The sequence below is a fragment of the Colletotrichum paranaense genome, assembly GCF_030867605.1.
Source record: "Colletotrichum paranaense strain IMI 384185 chromosome Unknown Scaffold_11.1, whole genome shotgun sequence".
In the NCBI taxonomy this organism is placed as follows: Eukaryota; Fungi; Ascomycota; class Sordariomycetes; order Glomerellales; family Glomerellaceae; genus Colletotrichum; species Colletotrichum paranaense.
Genome location: NW_026848969.1, coordinates 701,538 through 722,183, shown reverse-complemented (window position 1 = coordinate 722,183; position 20,646 = coordinate 701,538). Strand labels below are relative to the sequence as shown.

The window sequence follows — 20,646 nt, the reverse complement described above, 5'->3', positions numbered from 1 at the left end:
TCATCGCACACCATCGTTATCTCTTATCCCTTTACCAGACTCAGCAATCAGCACCCTTCAGAGTTAGGATGGGCTTGAGCCTAGAGGGAGAGCGGCTGTGGGTTTGCTGATTTTGGTGTGGTGGATTGTTTGGCCGGCTTGGCAGCCCCCATGGACTGGACAGTGCAGGCAGGCTGTGGTCAGAAAATACCTGCTTTCGTACCTCCGTACCCAGTTGTGTGCCTCGTAACGCTGAACATCTCATCTGGGCTTCATCGTGTAAACGGAGGCTCGAATCATCTTCAAGTCGTGGTATTCTACCTCACGGAGAGCCCGGCCTGCAGTTTTCGGGACTCATGTGGCCATCCGAGGCAGGGTCGTCTGTTCAAAAAACCGGAATTTACCCAAAGTGCGACTCTCTGAAATTGGCGAGCCAAACTGGCGACGGAGAAAATGAATGACGGGCAGAAAGATATCCGTAGCTAAGGGGAAAAGCAAGCCAAATTGAAACACATGGTTCGAGCGCCTGCACTTGCACTTTCAGGTCCGCGGGTGGTTGCTCCTGCTCGAAATGCGCCCGGCTTAAAGGTACTGCGACCGACACGTTATTCAGGCGCAACCTCACGTACCTACCTGTCAAGTCCCGTCTTCCCAGGGACATAGACCACAAAGGACACCTGCTGCTGCATGCAATTAAGGTGTCCGCGATACCTCACAGGTACAGCTAAACATCTGCCCATTCGATTGCACATGGAAAGATAAGTCTCCGATGCGCCTCGCTCCATCAGATGGAAGCTCCGACGGGCGGCGCATGTGCCCGCCGTGAAGGTGTCTTTGCAGCGACGCCTTCTCAAGGCGGTGCCGAGGTCTACCTTGCCTTGACTACCTACGGATAGGTATTGTCTACGATGCAAAGACGGTATCGAGAGAAGTGACCGAAGCTAATTATGACCAAGGCGTGGAAGGGCACCTAGGCTTCGGCAACCAACATGAATACCGCCGGGCAGACAAAGGGCCTCGAATCCTCCAACAATGAGATACCTTAGCTAAGGCAAAGCTTAGGTTCACCAAAAGATACATCCAAACATCTACAGACGGTATTGCCGCCCGGGCGCCGTTCATCTGGACGGATAAGGCGACGGATTGCCGAAAAAAGACTGCCACACCGACGCCACTGATTGGCCCCTGCATGAATCGTGCGATAGACGTCGGTTGGTTGGGTGGAATGGAAGCTCAGATGGAAGCTGTGGGTCCCTTCCTCGTTCCCTGCGCGCCTGCCCGTCACTCTGAGTCTCTGCCCCTTCTTTCTTTGGTATGCCGCCTGGCACCTGCTGCGGAGTACACTACGCTGTGCGGCGTGCCTGCCACCTTGATTGCCGCCACACCTTCCCACCTCCTAAAGTGACGGCACCCGGTGAGAATCTTGTAAGACGTCCCCTGGCAAGAATTACGATAGACGCCCGTTTTTGAAAACTCGCTCGAGGCAACAAAACTGAGTGGAATGGCCAGCGTGGTGGGTTCTGGCGTGGGATGTTCAATCTGCAAAGTCCTGGGTCCAGCATCTGCCCTGGTCAACCAATCGCCAACCACCACCTTACCCAAACTGCAAAGCGGTCTTCCCTCCGTTCGTTACGGAAAGCTGCAACCCGCGTGGTACTTGTCTCCTTGATCGGGCTCTACTGTATTTGCATGGAAATTACTACGTTGACTGATACACGCTTCTGTAGTGTGTTGGTTTGCACCCAATATCTCATATCGAATATCGACCGTCTTTCATCGCCAATGCAACTAAGACGCAGCCTAGGCTAGCAACGATACGCCAGTAGACCGCCTCGAAAACACCATCGTCACCAATTGTGGCTTTGGCAACCATCTCGTCCACCTGCAAGACACCCAAGGAGCCAAGACCTATCCGCTGGACTCTATCGTCGTGATACATGGGGGGTTTCTCGCATCCATCATCTTCAGCTGCCAGTCTCGACCGAGGCCATTGCCCGTCATTCCAACAGGCCACGCCTCTTGTGGCCTTGTACGGGCAAGATTGGCGACCCCCACACCCGCTATCGAAGATGCGCAGGGCCAAATCCTGCTGGCTGACGTTGAAGCTTCCAACAAAGATCGTCTCTCAGATGCAGTCACTGGTCATAAACATCATTCATCATGAGACTCTTCTATTAGAGCACGGCGGGGTACATAGTACTTGCATCTGAGCGGCAGAGGCTTGGATCATGATCAGCCATTGCTTGTTTCAAGCATGTACAACATCGGAGGTCTCAAAATGGAAAGAAAAAAGACAGGACGACCGCTGTGGCCATATCTGGGTTACCCCCACCGTAACCTTGAGTGCACCTGACGGATAGAATCTCACGATGTTGTCAAAACGGGAAATGGATGTGCTCGGGGCACCCAGTGCCCCAAGTCACACGGGGAACCAGCACTTCGCATCCCACAGCTCTCCGATTCTGCACCTCACGACCGACTTGGACGTCTCGCATCATGCTTAATGGGTGACGGTTGCGCTTGAGGCCATGACCTCTCCGTATTGGCATCTGCAGACCTGCGGGCAGCCGATGCAAGTCAAATTGTCCAGCTCCTCTGACGGGCCCGTTTGAATGGGTAGGTCTGCCGCATGCAGCACCACATGCAGCATTCTCAGCAGACAAAGAGCTTCCAGGCCGTCCAAATCATACGCCCTGTCGACCTGGCCTGGGCATCACGTTCCCACTGTCCCATCATCCATCAAACTCCCGTCCACTGAACCGACGACGGCCCTCATTGTTCCTGAACCCCTGCCAGACTCTGGTCCGCTGCTTGGAAGATCGCCGCCAGGAGAGAGGCGGAAGCGCTCTGGCACCTGGGCCCGGACCTGGACCGAGCCCTGCTATGGGCATACCCATCTGGGCTCTGAGGGTTCGGTGAAATCTCCACCGATAAGCACCAGGCCTTGATTGCTCTAGCCAGGAATGCTCCCTGCTCGTTCCAGCTTGAAGCGAAGAAGCGAAAAGCGACTCCTGAGCCCTGAGACCTGAGTTCTGAGAAACCGGATCCTGGCCAGAGGGCTCCGAGTCTCTGCGCCTCAAGTCCCGGTCTATCAACCGACAATGGCCGCGGTTACAGCGCTTCCGCTGCCACTTAATCCTGCATGAGGAAACATATGAACCAGAGACAGAAATCAATCCATTACCATACGATCATTCGGCCAGCACCGCCCGCAGTACGACTCTTCTCCATTTGCGAGGGCTTGAACCCCCCTAGGGCTCAGGCAAAGCCTAGGACCAAGAGAAAAAAAAAAACAAAGAGTGCCAGTCTTCCAGAAGAATGGACCTCTCACCGACTCGATCTCGAGTGGATTCCTCGCTGAAATTTTGACAATGGCGCCTTCAACCCTGCTTTTTCTCCGACGCGATTGCGACTTTTCCCTCACCCTTCCCACGGGTGGCTGGCATCCAATAAGCGCAGCGCTAGGAAGAATGACTCCGAGATAACGACAAATTACACTAAGCCGCAAAGTCACCGTGCAGCGGTCCGAAGCCGCGCCGAACCCGGACCTACGCCGAATCGAAAGCTTCAAGATACGGGCGGCGGGCGCGAGTTTCGGTCTTTGTGAACGGCGCAGCCATGATCCATCTCGCAATCGCACATCGGCCGGCAAGTTCCTGCGAAGCTGCATTGTATCTCAAGCAATATTTGAGTTAGACTTCCTTGGTGGCGTCTGGACACATGCTTGCCGACGTTCGAGTCGGTATTGTGTCACCAACGAAGTTCAAGCTCCGACTCTAAGAGCTGCAGCCACTTGCCGCCGTTTTGAAGCTTTCTTGATTTCGTCACTTTTCCACACACAAAGCTACAAAGTAGATGGTTGCTTGTCACATACGCAAGCGACAGCGCAAAACCTTTCGCTGTTCCAATCGCAGCCCTCAAAGCTTTGGATCCCACCTCGATTTACGCATTTCTTCGACATCTGAACATATCCCAGTCAGATTGTCCGGTGAAGCTGCACTGAGGGCGGATAACTAGCAGAAGCGAGGTCAAGGCTCCTCAAGCCATTACCCACCAAGGCTCCGCCTACGTTGTCCCGCCAAGCTAAGGTACGCTACAGAAGGGCCGCATCTTGCAAGGGACCAAGGTATCCGTACGGATACAAGGTCAAGATCCAAATAATTCACGATGCCACGATGCGGAACTTGCACGTCGCCTTGATGAGTACGTAGGATTGGCGCCTCAACGGCTCAGCTCGCTCGCTGCCGCAGATGGCATCCGCAGTCTACAGCCCGCGGGCCCCCGCCCAATCGACTGGCCTTGTGCAAAGATAGCATCATGCCTCCTCCTGGGCCTGATGTCAGATCACCCTAGGGCCCCACTGATATCAACATGACATCTCTTTCGTACGTCTCTTGGTCCCTGGCTTCGTCTCGTCTGGGCCGTTCTGTCTCGCCCCAGTGCACATCATGGCCTGAGCATCGTTCATTGCTCATCTTCGCTTGCAAAATCGAATGAGAACCGTCGGAACTGAGCGGGTCGTCCAGACATGTTCAACTGCAGCGGTTGTGCGTTCTCCCGTCTTGGTAAATTGCTGCACATCGCAACAGATGTGTACGAGAGGCTCGCTGCGTCGCTGAACGTGGTCATATCACCAAACAGGCCCATCGTTTCAACAATGTTGAACTGGGCAAGATCCATCTCGGGCACCAAGCCAGGTTGAGTCACGAAGCTTGGCCCCATCTCAAAATCTCGCCAACTACCGCCGCCTGCGCATATCCACTCTCCGAAATCTCTCACCTTCGGCCCTTTGCAGCGGTGAAAAAAAGGAGGGGCCACGCCGCACCTCTAATACATTCCTGGGCTTCCTGGGATGGAAACCTTGATACCGCACCCTTCCTGTAGCAGTATAGACTACATACAGACCGGCTTCGACCTGTAGGACCTTCACTTTGAACCACGATTGTGGGACTCGTCCTCAGCCTTGCTTCCTGGCTCCCGAGTTCCCTAGGCACGCTAGGGTAAACTCCTTGCTATGCAGGTGCACACAAACCGCTCAGTGTGGGCCGTCTACCCGTTATCTGCGCGGCGCGCCAACGCCTTGTCACTACAGAGGGGCGTGAAGGTTTGAAGCTTCAATGATCGAAGCTTGCGGCGACATAGGGAAAATTTTCCAACAGTGCTCTGCATCCATACACGTGGATCTCCCGATACGCCCGCATGCATCTCAGACACACATTGCGGCGATACTACTGCACATTAAAACACTTTGCGGCTGCACCGCTCAAAAAGCCTCATCAAAGTCTCGTTGGACGACGAGTAAGAGCCTCAGCATCTACCCTGCTTCTATGGCGCCGCGTGTCGAGGCCGCCATTCACCACCAACAACATGTGAAAAAGGCTCCGCCAGGTTTCGCTCAACGAGGTGTTTTTCTTCGTGTTACGGATACGGATACCACGACACCCATTCTTACTCGTCTTTGACCTGTAGCAGACTCCCAGGAACCTATCGCATATCAAATTAACAGTGGGGACATCGGGAATTTCCATTCCCTGCTTTCTGACAAGCAAAAAATGGTCAATGATCCATGACTTTATTGAAGGAGGGGTCCCGTTTCGATTCGTCCTTGAACAATATGGACGCCGTTCCAGAAGCATGTGCTATCTACCTTTCCCGGGTCAGGAACGAGACGACGTAGCCCAGGCATCAATGACCCTGCAAGTCTGCGCCGGTAACCGTTCGACTTTTCGTCCCGACTTCTTTTCGTCGAGCGTGGATCGGGAACTTGATAGACTCTTTTTTTTCCTGGGCCGGGTTTCCTCTCCCGCTCTCCCGTTTCTCTGTCTCTGATGTTTCACTGGGTGCCTGGGCCCTGCAATATTTGGCGGCTGAGCCAAGCTTGGATTGCGTTTGTTCCCGCTATCCACTACTACATGCAGACGTACCCATTTTGTTGCCATTTCCATCAAACATGGCTGGCTGGGCGTGGCGTCGAGCGTGGTGGAGCCCCCACGCACTCTCTCCCACCGTAGTGTGTTCGTACACCACGCGCCGCCGTGCGACAACCAACGGATTGTCAACGAACCGATGTCGCAGAGATACACACAGCGTCAATTGTGGCTGGTAACTTGTAAGGAGGGCCCCCAATGGAACACTAGGGCCAAGGGGGTCCATCGACGCTCTCGACCGATGTACAGAAGCCTAGAGCCCACTATTATACTACGGAGCCGCATCTTTGATCTCGCTGCCAGTGCTGCCAATGCAGCTTTGTGTCTCGAGAGTGGCGCATCCTTTTCACAGTGGGAACTCCTGGACATCTTTGGGGATCCTCAAATCACATGCAGATCGCGTCACGTCATGATCATCTCGAAACCCTCATGATGGAAACGCACATCAACAGAGCATTGAGGCAAAAACCGAAAAGAGAGTTGAAAAGATGACATCTTTTGACACATGATCCTGCAGTTGGACATGGATGGTTTGATTGGAATTGAGCCAAAAAGCACTTTTGGAAAAGAATTATGGACAAAGCCCCCGCGTAGAGGGGTGATGCATCGGCTGACATGATTTCTACACCTCGACTCCTCCAATATCTGCAACGAAACGAAAAACAAAAGGGTAGCCAACTCATTATCATTCCACCAAAAGACGAGTATGCGGCTAAGATGGTTGAGAGGCACCCTCTGTCGGCACCGGGGCATCAGTCGGCCTATTCCATGTTCTGATATGGCCTTTTGGGGGTTGACATGTTAGCATGTGTCCGTTGAGGCTTGTAACACCTCGGTGCGAGGGCCAATGGCTTACCGTTCTTGCAACTTGTGATGATGGCTTCTTCTGTGAATTCCAGCCAGCACAGAGGATGGGTATCAACTGCCTTGGACTATTTGTCGATATTGTTAGCATCCTCGAGAAGGAAAAAAAGTTGACAAGATGTAGAATTTCATGTGGAAGAGAGGAACCGAGGCAACATACAGAAACAGGAGGTAGCATGGCGATCCTCGCACGAGGCTCGACAGGATGAACGATACTGCTGCCGTCTTCGTCCACTGCCCCTCCAGACAGAGTCGAGTTGGACCGGATGCGGCTGGCCGACGTGTTGGCCGTCTCCTGTCTCTGCAAGGGATTGGCGAACCGTGATGATACGGAGCCTCGGTGATGAACGGAAGCCTATATCGACAAGTCAGCTTTTTTGGTCTCACGCCCCCTCTCCGAGGTTCCCGATTCGACGCGGGGAAATTGGGGAGCCGGAACAAAACGACGTACCGCCTTGGGCCGGTGCAGCATGCCGACGTTGAAATCCCACAGGCATAACCTGCAGTCTTCGCCGACACTGCCGAACCGATAGTTCCTGTCGTCGCAACGCCACGGGTCGAATGCCACCGATGTCACCCACGACTGGTGACCTTGACAGCGGGCGACAATGGCCGAGTCTACGACGGACCAGATGGAGATGAGGTCATCTTGGCCTCCCGTCAGAACGTATTTACCGTCCGGTGACCATGTGATGCAGATGAAGCCGCCGTAGTACGAGTTGTAGAGATCCAGCAACCTGTGTCGTGTCAGTTAGGGCAAGTCACGCCAGAGCATCGGCAGAGCTCTCAAACATACTCTTCTTTCAAGTAATCAATAATGCGGAGCGAGCCGTCCTCCGAGACGACTGCCAGGTGCCTATTGTCCGGGCTGAAAGCAAACGCGTTGATGCGCTGGTTCGACAGCTTCCATGATGCCACGGGGTTCGTCTTTTGGTTCTTTGAGTGGACAGACTTGTTGATCTGGATCTTGAGGTTGTGGTTGACGCCGTTGGTCGACGAATCGCTCTCTCCGTTTGTTGATGAGCCGTTGGTCGCAAGCTGCTCCTCCTCTGGGGAGAACTGCGCGTCCTCCTTGTCCTTGTCGTAGACCACCAGCGAGCCGTCCATGTGCGCTGCTAGGAAGAGGGACTCGGAGCCTGGTATCCAACGGATCTCTGATACCGGTGTGCCGTTGATGATGCCCTGGGGCACGGTCAGTCTACCTGATTTCACACGCTTCAAAGTGCGGTTTCCAAGACTTACATTCTTGTTCAACCGAGTATACCGTTGAGAAACAGGCTCCCACCAGATGATTTCTCCCGTTGAGAAGCCCATGATTACATCAATATGAGCAATGTTCTTGGTGATGGGGTTCACGTCGTGACACAGGCAATGAGCCTTTGTAAACAGAATCTTGGTCAAGTAGTCGGCCTTCAGCCTCGTCAGTAAAGTGGTCCGCAGCAACGTCGATACGTGGGAAGCCCAACCTTTGTTGGTGATGACAGATCCAGCCACTGAAACGCTCGATTGATATTGGCAAACGCAAAAACGCCGTCCGTAGGCCGCTCCTGAAGCTTCTTGGCCAAGCTCTCGTTCACAATGACTCTAGAAATGAAGGACGAGTTGCTCTTGGTCATGTTATTCTTGGGTTTGGCCACCTTCTTCTTGGCCGCGTCCTTGGTATTGGCCGGCGCGAGCGCCGAGTTTCCGTCCCCGAATGCCGGAGCCGACACCATGGTCAATGACGACGTCGGGGGTGCGACGCCGTCGCTGAGGGAGGCACCGCGGCCGTCCCCTCCATCGCTACTAAGCCCTGCCTCGGTAGAATACCGCCCTTCGTTGGGGTGCTCCTGGATGTCGCCGCCGAGGGAGGAGGAGAGCGTGGTGGATGTGCTGGCGCCCTTGTTGTAGAAGAAGGGGGGCGCGGCGCGGACGTCGAGAGATATGAGGGAGAGCTTGGTGCCAGCGGAGGCGGGCTGGGGCGTCGTGGCGAGCGGGTTCGGATTAACGACGGGGGCCTCAGAGGGATGCGGTGGAGGGGTGGCGAGATGGAGGCACTCTTTGAGGACGTAGGTACCCTCACCGACGAGAAACTGGTATTCAGGGCCTTCGGGGTTGGAGAGAATGTTGTTCGTCTCGATCATGGGGGCGATGCCGGCGCCGATTGCGCCGTAGGCGCCCGAGTGCGAGGGGTATCGCGGGGGAGGGGGAAGGACGCTTTTGGTGTCGCACGGAGTGCAATTGTCAGCTGCTGCTCTGTCTTTGAAGATACCAACATTGTGGGCAAAGTTTTCTGGGGTGTGCGGCTGGAACGAGGCTGGAAAAGACTGTCTCGTGCCTGCGTGATGTTTGGTCTGGCGCAGGTTGGACGGCTGGGTTTGGATAGGTGCTGGCTGAATTTGTCCGCGGGCAAGGACCAGCCGAGGTCGGGTAAACTCACAACATGATGGGCTAGTATTATGTATGATCCAGATCTGTTACGGTGTTCAATTGCTACGTGGGCAAATATCGATCAAAGGCACGCGAGGGTTGAACCGCGACGTCGGAAGGTGAGGTGGTTGGAGGTGGTTATCGTCGGGCGCTCGGGACGGTGGTCTGGGTGCGTTCTGATCGGCTCCGCCTCACGTCACTGGCGGCCCCGCGAGTGGAGGTTCCTGGGCCTTGTTGATAACGGGTAATCGGATGACGGGTGACGGGCGACGGCCGAGGCTGACGGTCGACGTTTCGGGAAGGTCGCACGTATAACGGCAGTGACAGAGAGAGACGGACGGCTTTTTGGTGAGGGTTCGACGATCGGACGGTGGAAGTCAGGCGCGACGGGTAGGTGTGGAGGGGGAGAAGACAGCGGAGATGTGTCGCCGCGAATGACCAGATGAACTCAAGAGGAGTTCATGTGCGGCGCGGAGGAGGGATGTGGTGGTGGTGTAGCACCTTATTAATAGAGCGAGGTGAGTAGGTAAGAAAGAGAGAGGTTGAAGGTGTAAGGTAGGTGTAGGCACGAATAGGCGGGTTCGGTTCCGATCCGGGGTTGGTTCGTCTGGTGAGGTGCGCGCCAACCACAACCCTCCACAATCAGTCAAGAACCCCCAAGGCTGCGCCTGCTCGTTTCCAATTCGGGTTCCCCGCCCTTTTCTCGCACATGATTCCTTACCTTACCCCCCGGCGGATGTGCCAATTATCCCCATTTTCCCAACACCAGGGCTCTGTCTTCATGGGGAGGCGTGGCAGGTCAGCAAGCGTGGCAGGGGAGAGCGATACTGCAGGTTGGGGGTATTGGGGCATGGCTTATTCCAGGGGAACGAGGGCCCCCGGGTCAGACGCGGAGAAGGATTGCTGCGACGTGAGTGGTGGGATGGGGATGCAAGATGGGAGGGGTGGAGGGGAGAGTGGAGGATCCCCGACTGACAGACTGTGGGGAGGAATACTACAGTTCGGATATAGTGTACCTATTCCCCCAATAACCCGGCCAGCATCACAAGAGTCCATTGTCCCTGACTATGGGTTCATTCTGGAGGAAACAGCAACAACGGCATGTTAGGTAAAGTGTGGGGTAAGAAGGTTGAAGAACGAGGCAGGGGTGCTGTAGGTATTTCGTAATTCTCAAGACCAGTTCGTAGACCGAATGTACTCAGATGGAGTTTAGTTAATAAGATCAAGTTGATATATACTCAAAATTCATCTGGCAAAATGGGTTGTCCTGATACATCACGAACCATTGTGGTCAAAGCTTGAGATGTCACTGCTAAACCAATCCATAGGAGTTCGTTGAATGGGGTCCAAAACTTACGTAAAGACATGTCTCGGTCTAGGGCACACGGAGCCATCTATCCGGGACTACCTGTCTTGAAGCATATTGTTTTCTTGGGTAAGGAACCTAGGTACCTGAAGTAAGAAATGAAGAGAATGACGCAGCTCTGTAAGTACCAGCACATGTTTCTACCATGGCTGCTAAACGCAGAAGGAGAGGCGTGAGAGTTCTGCGAGTCTCGTACGGGGCCCGCAACCACCAAGATTTAGGTTCTCCCTTCTTGTTCTTCACGAGAGTGTACGAAGAGAAGCTGATATTTTGTCTTATTCCAGGAAAACTTACGTAATCCATCAAAATGCTTCAGCGTGTGTGACCTCCCTGGTGACCGCAACTTGCATCGCCAGACGCGCTAGCCGCTGTGCTATCAGTGCCTTCCCACCTACCCCACCAGACCCATCCTTGTAAATCAGGTCGTCATCCCCGTCGACCTGCAGCTCCCGTCCTACCCGCTCCAAAGCTTCTACAAGCCCGTTGGGCCAATTCCATCAAGAAAAAGCAGCCATCTTCAGCCAACAGTTCCCACCTCAAACGGCGATCCGCTTCATCAAATCGACCTCCTTGTAGCAATCATTCACCATAGATCCTGCCATGGATTCGCAATAGAAGCATTCGTTCGAGCTGCAAATACCGTAACCATGGCTTCTGGTAGGTGGCCTGACGAGGAGGAGCTGAGCTCCATTCCACCGCTGTTCTCTCTGTCAAGCTTCCTACTGACCACGTTTGCTACTCCATAGTGCGCATCTGCGTTTGCGGTGATGAGGGCACCGGCAAGTCCAGCCTCATTGCGTCGCTCGTCAAAGATGTCTTCATCTCTAATAAGATCCAATCCGTCCTCCCCTCCATCACGATCCCTCCACAGCTGGGCACCCCCGAGAACGTAACGACCACTATCGTCGACACCTCTGCCCGCCCTCAGGACCGAACAACCCTCAGGAAAGAGATACGAAAATGCAACGTCATCCTCCTCGTCTACTCAGACCACTACAGCTATGAGCGCGTCGCCCTGTTCTGGATGCCTTACTTCCGCTCCCTCGGTGTCAATGTTCCAGTCGTGCTCTGTGCGAATAAATCCGACCTGACGGGCGAAGGAAACACGCCGCAGGTGGTCGAAGGCGAGATGCTTCCTGTCATGTCCGAGTTCCGCGAGATCGATTCGTGCATCCGCTCGAGCGCGAGAGAGCACCGCAACGTCAACGAAGTTTTCTTCCTATGCCAAAAGGCCGTCACCCACCCCATCGCCCCGCTGTTCGATTACAAGGAGGGGAATTTGAAGCCGGCTTGTGTCGACGCCCTCAAACGCATTTTCTACCTGTGCGATAAGGACCAAGACGGGTGGCTCAACGATCAAGAGATGCACAACTTCCAGTCCAAGTGCTTCGACAAGCCCCTAACTCCCGAAGATCTCGAGAACATTAAGCTGTCGATTGGCAAGTCTGTCCCGCACTTATCGACCGAGAAGGGTATCGACCAGAGCGGGTTCTTACAACTCAACAAGCTCTACGCGGAGAAGGGTCGGCACGAGACGGTTTGGATCATACTGCGCAAGTTCCGCTATACAGACAGCTTAAGCTTGGAAGACAGCTTCTTGCGACCCAAGTTTGATGTACCCGAGTATTCATCAGCAGAACTGAGCCCGGCTGGCTATCGCTTCTTCGTCGATTTGTTCTTGCTATTCGACAAGGACAACGATGGAGGTCTCAACGACAAAGAGCTAGAGGCCCTCTTCGCGCCGACGCCAGGACTTCCTGCCTCCTGGATCGAAACATCCTTCCCATCGTCGACCGTACGCAACGAGGCTGGGCACGTCACACTGCAAGGATGGCTCGCTCAATGGAGCATGACCACCTTTATGGAGCCCAAGACCACGCTCGAGTATCTGGCGTACCTTGGCTTCGAACCTGCAACCGCCAGGGAAACCACGACAGCTGCTCTGAAGGTGACCAAGTCGCGCAAGCGCAGGAGACGCCCAGGCAAGGTAGAACGCAATGTCGTGCTATGTTACGTCTTGGGTGCTTCAGGGGCTGGCAAATCTTCATTGCTGGACGCCTTCCTGAATAGGCCGTTTGACACTCTCCACCGACCGACGATCAAGCCGCGCCGAGCCGTAAACAGCGTAGAGCTTCCTGGCGGCAAGCAGTGCTACATGATTATGGAAGAGCTGGGTGAGCTCGAGCCCGCCATCTTGGAGAATCAGGCCAAGCTCGACGCTTGCGACCTTATTTGCTATACGTACGATTCCTCGGATCCTGACTCCTTCTCTCACATCGTCGACCTGCGCAAGCGCTACCCGCAACTGGACGACCTTCCCAACATCTACACAGCTCTAAAGGCCGACAAGGACAAGACAACGCAGCGCAGCGAGACGCAGCCAGACACGTACACGTCAAGTCTCATGATGAGCACGCCCCTTCACGTCACAGTAAAGTGGTCCAGTATCAGCGAGCTGTTCATTGCCCTTGCCGAGGCGGCGACGAATCCCAGCACCGCTTTCCCTCGGAGCGAAGAGGAGCCGCCAGACCGTACAAGCCTCTATCTCGCCCTGGGCGCGACGGCCTGCGCTGGAGTTGCGGCTTTCATGATCTGGCGACGATCGACGACGTCCGCTTAGAAGAGGGCTAGACTCTAGGCGCTTTGTTTTCCTCCCGCTTGCATCTGCTCGGAGTTGGCGCGATTTCGCACGTCTCATCATCCACTCGTTGAAATACAATTACAATTATGATACCCAACTCCGCCCTACACATATAACTAGGCACTTAGTCTCTAATCAAACGTAATATCATCGCATTTGTCAGGTCGAATGTCTCTTGTCCCTATGCTCAAATGCCTGAAGTATGTCGCCACGATTTCATTTGGTCAATACTGTTCATCGTCTCTCAAGGGTGTTGTCTACCGGTCCATTGTCACTCGAACTCACCCAATCCTCCCAAAGTACTCTCTTCCTCCCGTTCATAATACTGAACATGCGCCACATATAATGGCGGTGTGTCTGAAAGCAGACTTTCGTAGGTGAACACCAGTTGTCTATGCGTACGTATCTCTGCACGAATACGGGCACAAGAACCTAAGAAGCTCACGGGAGTGGGTAGGTCAAAAGAAGACTACTCTTTGTTATTACTTCCCAGCGGTTATGTTGACCTACTGGTAGGTTCGTGGCCATGCAGTCGATGGCAATGTGTTGGCGGCCGGCTGTCTCCGTCCAATACCCTCGCGAGGCCAGAGAACCACTTTGAGCCACTTAACGTTTGGATAGACTAGCATATATGTATGATACCTTGGATGATTTCTTTGAGATCATTTCTCAATTTGGGCCTTCCTAAAAACAAAGTAGAAACGTAACATAGCTTGTAGCCCTAAATGTTCCATCCGCCCGTTGTGCGAAGCTGACATCTTGAACTTGTGGGCTCTGCTGGTTTATAGCGCAGAATCTATGCTCGACCTATGAAGCCTCTACCTACGTCTCAGGAAGAGACATTTATGAGTGTCCTTCCAGGTCAGAAATGTTATCCAAATGTCAGATGTGTCTTCTTCCCTATAGCGAACGGCCAAAGCATATACGGTTGAGAGAAATGAGCGGCGGCAAAGGCCTTCTCATCGAAGATACGGATCGCCTTGCAGAGCTAGTCGCGCTTGTGAGCGATAGCTTAGAGAGAGATCAACAGATATACGCTCGCGAGGGCCAGGACAGCAGTGCCGCAATGCCGGGTGTGTATCTTCCGGTAGAAGGTTCGACTAGTTTAACGGCTCTTGCTTATCTCTACAGACTATATAGTACTCTGTCTCCAGCAATGCAAAGCAACATTCAACCATGTCCAAAACCTTTGCGTCCAATTCGCTAATTTCCGATGCGTATGAGTTCACTTACTTCGAGGACCCCATGTTAAGGAGAGACTTATGACATTGCTATTTAGACATGACCAGAGTCCTCCGTCATATGACAGCAACTCACATCGCCACCGTATTCTCCGACGTATATCACGTTGCTGGCAGAAAGTGATCAATAAGCGAGATGTTTCTATATGCTGTGATGGACGACAGCAAGTTGACCACTCAGCCGCGTCGTCCTGATTCATAGTACTAGGGCAAACGGCACAAAACCCGTCTGCAATGGTGCCGCCAAGGGAAGTTGACGGAGGCAGTGGTTTGAGACTAGAAGGCTAAATTAGATCTGTGTTTTAATGAGGCAGTGCGACGGCCATGTTATGTGCGACTTCGTATGGTGTCAAACAGGGCGTGAGGGAGGCCTCGATAATTCTTGACGTTTGGGTGGCTCCTACCTTTAGCTGCCATGGACTCAGCGTCTTCTCTCCAAGCGCCTGCGTTAGACGCAGACCAGAGATTGTAATCTATGATGGGTATTATTTTCGGTGTCTCTTCGTATGCGTCAGGATCAACACTCACATTCCCGGCCTTGTTCTAGGATATATGTACTCATGACCATGCATCGATCCCATGAAATGTTCCAGAAAGCATGGCATGAGAAGGCCTGGCCCCAGACGCCTCGGTTAATTTTTTTCTGTATCCTCCTTGCCACCGATCACTTGATCTCTGAAAGGTATGTTCGCGGGCCTCGTAGAACTTACGGAAGGGGTCAGAAAGCAGCCCAGCCGTCATTCCACGGATCACTTTTCGCTTCAGCTTTCTTCTTTGGCGCGCTCACGAAGACAGGGATGTAGGACATCCTGGCTGTATAATGAGCTCGAGAGGAGAGGCTAGTCGATATGTTCGATTACTCGAAGCGATGGGAGCTAGAAGTAGGAGTCATGCTCCTCTCGCCATGGCATGAGCGATGGGAGAATAACATTTCAGGTTTTGATTTCGGGATGTGGCAACGAGCTATGTGGAGATATGGCCGGTTCTGTAAAATGAGAAGCCGATTTACCATATGCTGGTCTATTATTTCATGCCGGACTGGGGGTTTGCTGTGGGTGAGTCTCCTTTCTACATTTACACTGGTGCCTATCTTTGAACGGTAGAAGAAGTGTCGACAAGCACGCGATCGGTATTGGCTAGCTGCTGACCAGCTCTAAATGATTCCGAAATGGACATGCTATCATGCATCTGGTTCCCGTAATCGACAGCAATAAACACTCTATGTCCCGAGGCCGGCAAGCGAGAAAGTAAAGAGGGCTTTTATGCCATTTTGTCTGACCGAATCCAACGACTCAATAGATTCAATACGTGGTTCCGGGAACCTCGAAATGTCAAATGAGGAAGGAGGCCATGTAAGAGGCAATATAAAGGCACGGCTTACGACAGCGATCGTTCTAGCTGGTAAGAACCACTGCAAGGTACCTTTAGAAGGCTGGACATATCGGCATCCTGTTGCAGAAAGTACTTGAACACAAGCCCAAACAAGCACCTGACTTACCTTACGCCTCAAAACATCTCCAGACATCTCCAACGCTCTCCTCAACCCTCATCAACGCCATATTCTTATTCGTTCCGCGCGGATGAATTTACAGGGACCCTTACAAGATAACAGAGTGGGTGAGACACGCTTGGCTTGATCACACGAGCGTCTGCCCAGCCTTTCCTCTCGTATCCACATTCTCCAATCCTCCTACCTCAGCTCCCAGTTCTCCTCAGTGGAAATGAGGCAACCCAATCTCTTCTGTTCCTTCCCAGAAAGGAGCCAAGACCATAGACATGACGAACATACCATAGCGAGAGCTGGCTCCGTCTTTATATACGAAGGTCGCTGGCCCGATCACCAACATCTGCCTCAGCCTCACATCACATCACACCAGCTCACAGCTTCCGCAAGACCGATACATAAAAGCAAATTCATAAGTGGTATTCCAGACTGTTTCCGGCCGTGTACTCAAGAAGTTTCAAAAGTCGTTACCATACATGAAGAGGAAGAAGAAATGCAGCTCCCAAACAAGCTGACAAGCAATCCCAAGAAAAACCAAAAGTACAGCTTCATGTAGCACTGCATGACCGACACTCCCACCAGATAGAAACCCATACCCGGAAGACCCAGAGACACCCGTATTGTTACCCAAGGAAGACCAGAAGAGAAAAAAAAAAAAAGCCAAGGAACGAATACAAGAAAATTCATCCCGATGTCTCAGACCCAGACTCACATCGTACACTTGACTTGTTATACAGCCTTGTCAAAACCGACCCTCCTCTTTCCCATTTGTGTCCCATAGGCCGGCCAGCATATAAATAACTTTTCGCATCCCTCATGATACTCTCCATCGGCCACTCAGTCGCATACCTCCATCAGTCGTAAGTTCCTCCGAACTCACTCATCACCGCCTCAGTTCATCAAACGGCCTCCGTTGACGGGAATCACCGTCCCCGTAATCCACCTCGACTCGTCGCTCGCCACAAACGCAACAACGTCGGCAATGTCCTCAACGGCGCCCAGTCTCGCCTCGGCGGGCGTAAGCGAGGCCCTCTCCAAGTCGGCGCTGCGCTGGTCATCGGGCAGCGAGTCAAACATCTCCGTCTTGACCGTCCCCGGGCTGATACAATTCACAGTCACGCCATGCGCTTGCCCCATCTCCCGCGCCGCGACGCGCGTAAACGCCTCTACGGCCGCCTTGCTCCCCGCGTAGGCCATGCTGCCCGGCGAATCGGCGCGCGCGGCGACGGATGAGATGTTTATGATGCGACCGCCCGGCGCAATGTGCGGCTTGACGGCTTGCATCATAAAGAACACGGCGCGCGTGTTGGTGTCGAAGATGCGGTCGTAGTCCTCGGTGGTGGTGTCATCGAGGGTCGCGCTGAGCGTCGCGGCGGCGTTGTTAACGAGGATATCAATCTTGGTGACGCCAAACGCCATCATGGTCCGCTCGATGACCTTCTTCTGATGCTTGGAGACGTCGGCTTGGATGGCGGTCGCCGAGGACCCGCAGGCCTCGATCTCGGATATGACCTCATGGGCCTTGGCTATTGATGAAGTGTTTACAAAGGTGAAGGCGACCTTTAATCACGCGAATCACGAAAATCTAGCTTTAGCCGAAATTCTCATTTCAACAAGATTGAGGTCGGTAGAGACGCACCCTGGCCCCTTCTCGTGCGAGCTTCAACGCGATGGCGGCGCCGATGCCTCGCGCGCCGCCGGTGACGATGGCGACTTTGCCCGACAAGGACATGTTGGGCGGCGGGAGCTGTGGCAGTGGCTTCGTCCACAGGGCAGATGATGCGCGCCGCGCGACACTTTCGCTGGTTTCTGCGTCGCTGATCTGAGGCGACTGGCTTTGATGATGCTGCTCTTGCTGGCTCAGCGCCTTGGTCAGATGAGACTGTGATAAAGGCACACTGTCAGCTTCGATGTCTGTTGGCATCCGCGGCCGGAATCCCGGTGTAGTGCAGCAGAATACCGGCAGAGTCTGGCTCTGGAGCCAGTGCGTAACGGCTCGGAAAGCCATTTGACTGGGATCCGTAGTCATGGCATTATCTTCAGTAGGTGCGACGTCCATGCAGATATGCTGCATCGGTTTGAGATGTGTGATGCGATGACGAGGGTTGGTGAAGGCTGGTACACACACACCTTGCAGTTGAACGTCAGCCTGATCATGCACACCAAGGTCTCCCGTGCGTTGGAGATGGTGTGGCGGCGCGGGGAAACTCGACTGTCGATCGTGCTGGATGACCAATGTAAGACAAAGCTCGAGATGGTCTAGTCCACACTTTCTGCTGCAAATCTACCCATTCCGCCACAGTTTCAATAGCTCGTGCAAGCTCTTTGGCTCAACTTCTCGACCAGCCTGCAAGGAAGGACGCGGACCCTGTCTGTTGCAACTGTAAGGGGAGGATGCGGACAACGAGCCACACGTCCGACTGGCATCTGGGAGATGGATATCGTGTTCCATTGGTGTTACTCTGGGGTTTGGGGGCCCAGACGTCCCTCTGACAGACGACAGACGGCATATCGCTGCAGCCCGCAGCGCAGCTTCACACAGGTGCGAGATATGTGTAGTTGGCTCAGCTGCATACTCCAATGCTTCATTGTCGATCGCTTGATCGCCAACCCTTTGCTATCGAAGATGGCAATCACATGAACGAGCTGAAGCCGTGTAATCGTGAGTCAGAATGCTGATTTCGAGATTTCTCATAATGTGCCCAGCGAGCTGATGCGATCGCAAATCGACGAAGCCATATGCACAACCAGTTGAGGGCTGCTGCCATACACCTCATTAGCGCTATCTCTGGCTAACATTTCCGCTGTTCAGCGACTACCCTATGACCGGCTGCCGGGTCTTCTTTGCTGGATGCCAGTGGACGGCGACACCCTTGTTAGGAAGCGGCAGATGGGATGACATGCTACGCTGCGATCGCAGTTGGGCGGCCTCTGGTTGGTCGTCCCCGTGCGACGGTTTTTTTGCGACTCGGCTGGGGCGCTTCGCAATGGACCGCCGTGGACCCGTGATCACGATGGTGGTTGGACTGTGCCTGTGGACAGGGGCGAAGGTTCTCGACGTCTTGATTCCTTGACGTATGGGAACTTGGTGCTTGGCAAGTCGCAAACGGCAAAATGAAAAAAAGACGTTGGGCCGCGGGCGTTGGAAACGAGATTGCCGATTCAGGTCACTTTGGCGTATTAGTGGATCCGAGAGGCTGGTTGGGCCTTGAAATCAGAAATATCCCTAGGCACAAAGGGGGCTCAACTCGCTCAAGGGGCGAAAGTGGGAGATGACCCCGATGAGACGGCGTCGATGGCCGGGGCCGCCGGTGGTGAATAGGGGCCCGAGGCGGTGACGATGGGGACCGGTCCACTGGCCCTGCATCTGACCAGCCCTCGGTCTCCAGACTCCAGTGTCTCTCCCGTGTCCAGTCCTTCGAGAAGGAAATGGAAGTCGGCCATGGTGCATGGGTTGCATTCCACGCATTGCTCAGGGAACCCTCAACTTTGGAGCGCGGAGGTATTCGTTGGCACAGACTCGGAGGCCGTGGAGAAGGTAACATAAAAGCATGCCTCGGACAAAAAGAAAAGCACACTGGTGACCGAGTGACTGAACAGTGAAGAGGCGCCCGAACCTTGTCCTGAGATCCGATGTTCCCTGGCATAAAGTGGTGAGCTATTCTGGGGACTTTGTCTTCGGCCAGGTTGGGGTTCTGGGATCGCCCTGTAACTCTAGGCAAACGGGGTCGTGCTAGTGTCGATTTTCGGCAGCAGCCAGCAGCAAGGACCGATGCTGTTTCGACGTCAAAAGTCAGGTAGTACATGAGCTGAGGGCAGTCATCGAGGGTGCGAGGACTGGCGGGAGGGCGCAGTGCCTTTAAAGAGCCAACCTGTCGTGCTCGTGGAGCTGCGTGGCACAACACAGAGCACTTGTAGGAAGTTGGAGGGATAGTGTCGAGTCGCAGGCGTGAATAGAAGTACAATGTTAGGGCCGCGTGCGTATGGGTCGTCCCTTGGACCTTGGGCCAGGTGGGTTGTCCCTGCTATGCTCGGATCTGGTTGTGGCAGTGACGGGGACGGGAAACGCGCTTTGAGCGTGACAGATTCAGCTCGAGTTAGAGATGAGAAGCGAGAGGGCCCTGAACCGGTATTGTGGTTTCCTTGTTTCATTGCGAGTAATCTGAAAGACTGAATTTCCTTTCGTCGTTTGGCGAATTGAGATGACGGCGTGATTGTGTACGAAGTACTGCGTGTACTCCGTACGCATTGCGGCCATGGCCCATCCATGTCTCATCCACTGCCAATATCCGGACCTCGTGGTTAGCATGCGCTCTTTGGGGAGAGTCGGCCGGAGCCAGTTGTGTCGGACTCGGGTCATGATCCAGCATCAAATGTCGGGGTCTTGGCTTGGACCTATGATGCGAGAGTATTCGTATAGAGTATCCGTACCTTGGAGTAGCAGCGATGAGGGCCCTTGCAGGCTTCGATATCATTGATGGTTTGTGCATGTTGCTTGGGTATTACGTATTGTTCCGCCGATGATTGAGAATATTGATCGTTCTAAACGTTGAGGTTGCAGACTTGTGTAGCCAGTCGCCCGCTATCTTTTTTTTTTCTTGTTCGTTTCTTTTCGGGGTTTCTTTGTCCTTCCTCCCCGCCCTTCTTCTGCGCCCCCCGCTGTGCCTGCCCATGCAGTTATCCATCCTGCCGCCTGCCGCGTCTGCCCCCAATTT

The 20,646-nt window shown here is 53.8% G+C and overlaps 5 protein-coding genes across 5 annotated transcripts; 1 reads left to right on the top strand and 4 right to left on the bottom strand.

The window, feature by feature from the left end:
• Window positions 1-6,618: 6,618 nt before the first annotated feature.
• On the bottom strand, window positions 6,619-9,223 carry CPAR01_12565 (WD domain-containing protein; the record flags this gene model as incomplete). The annotated part of the gene is made up of 7 exons (XM_060496820.1): window positions 6,619-6,689; window positions 6,763-6,838; window positions 6,931-7,125; window positions 7,222-7,507; window positions 7,567-7,952; window positions 8,013-8,180; window positions 8,237-9,223. Coding segments are annotated over 7 exons (2,169 nt in total), but the record flags the coding sequence as incomplete, so codon positions are not given.
• A 1,969-nt stretch (window positions 9,224-11,192) lies between these two features.
• Window positions 11,193-13,165, top strand: CPAR01_12564 (uncharacterized protein; the record flags this gene model as incomplete). Its single annotated transcript, XM_060496819.1, has 2 exons — window positions 11,193-11,202; window positions 11,292-13,165. The coding sequence occupies 2 exons, from the start codon at window positions 11,193-11,195 to the stop codon at window positions 13,163-13,165; spliced, it is 1,884 nt and encodes a 627-aa protein (XP_060344352.1).
• Window positions 13,166-16,378: 3,213 nt separating this feature from the next.
• Window positions 16,379-16,618, bottom strand: CPAR01_12563 (uncharacterized protein; the record flags this gene model as incomplete). The annotated part of the gene is made up of 1 exon (XM_060496818.1): window positions 16,379-16,618. The coding sequence occupies one exon, from the start codon at window positions 16,616-16,618 to the stop codon at window positions 16,379-16,381; it is 240 nt and encodes a 79-aa protein (XP_060344351.1).
• A 204-nt stretch (window positions 16,619-16,822) lies between these two features.
• CPAR01_12562 (short-chain dehydrogenase) lies at window positions 16,823-17,990 on the bottom strand (the record flags this gene model as incomplete). Its single annotated transcript, XM_060496817.1, has 2 exons — window positions 16,823-17,491; window positions 17,571-17,990. 2 exons carry the CDS (start codon window positions 17,988-17,990, stop codon window positions 16,823-16,825), a joined length of 1,089 nt encoding a protein of 362 aa, XP_060344350.1.
• A 1,108-nt stretch (window positions 17,991-19,098) lies between these two features.
• On the bottom strand, window positions 19,099-19,737 carry CPAR01_12561 (uncharacterized protein; the record flags this gene model as incomplete). The annotated part of the gene is made up of 1 exon (XM_060496816.1): window positions 19,099-19,737. One exon carries the CDS (start codon window positions 19,735-19,737, stop codon window positions 19,099-19,101), a length of 639 nt encoding a protein of 212 aa, XP_060344349.1.
• Between the last annotated feature and the right edge of the window lie 909 nt (window positions 19,738-20,646).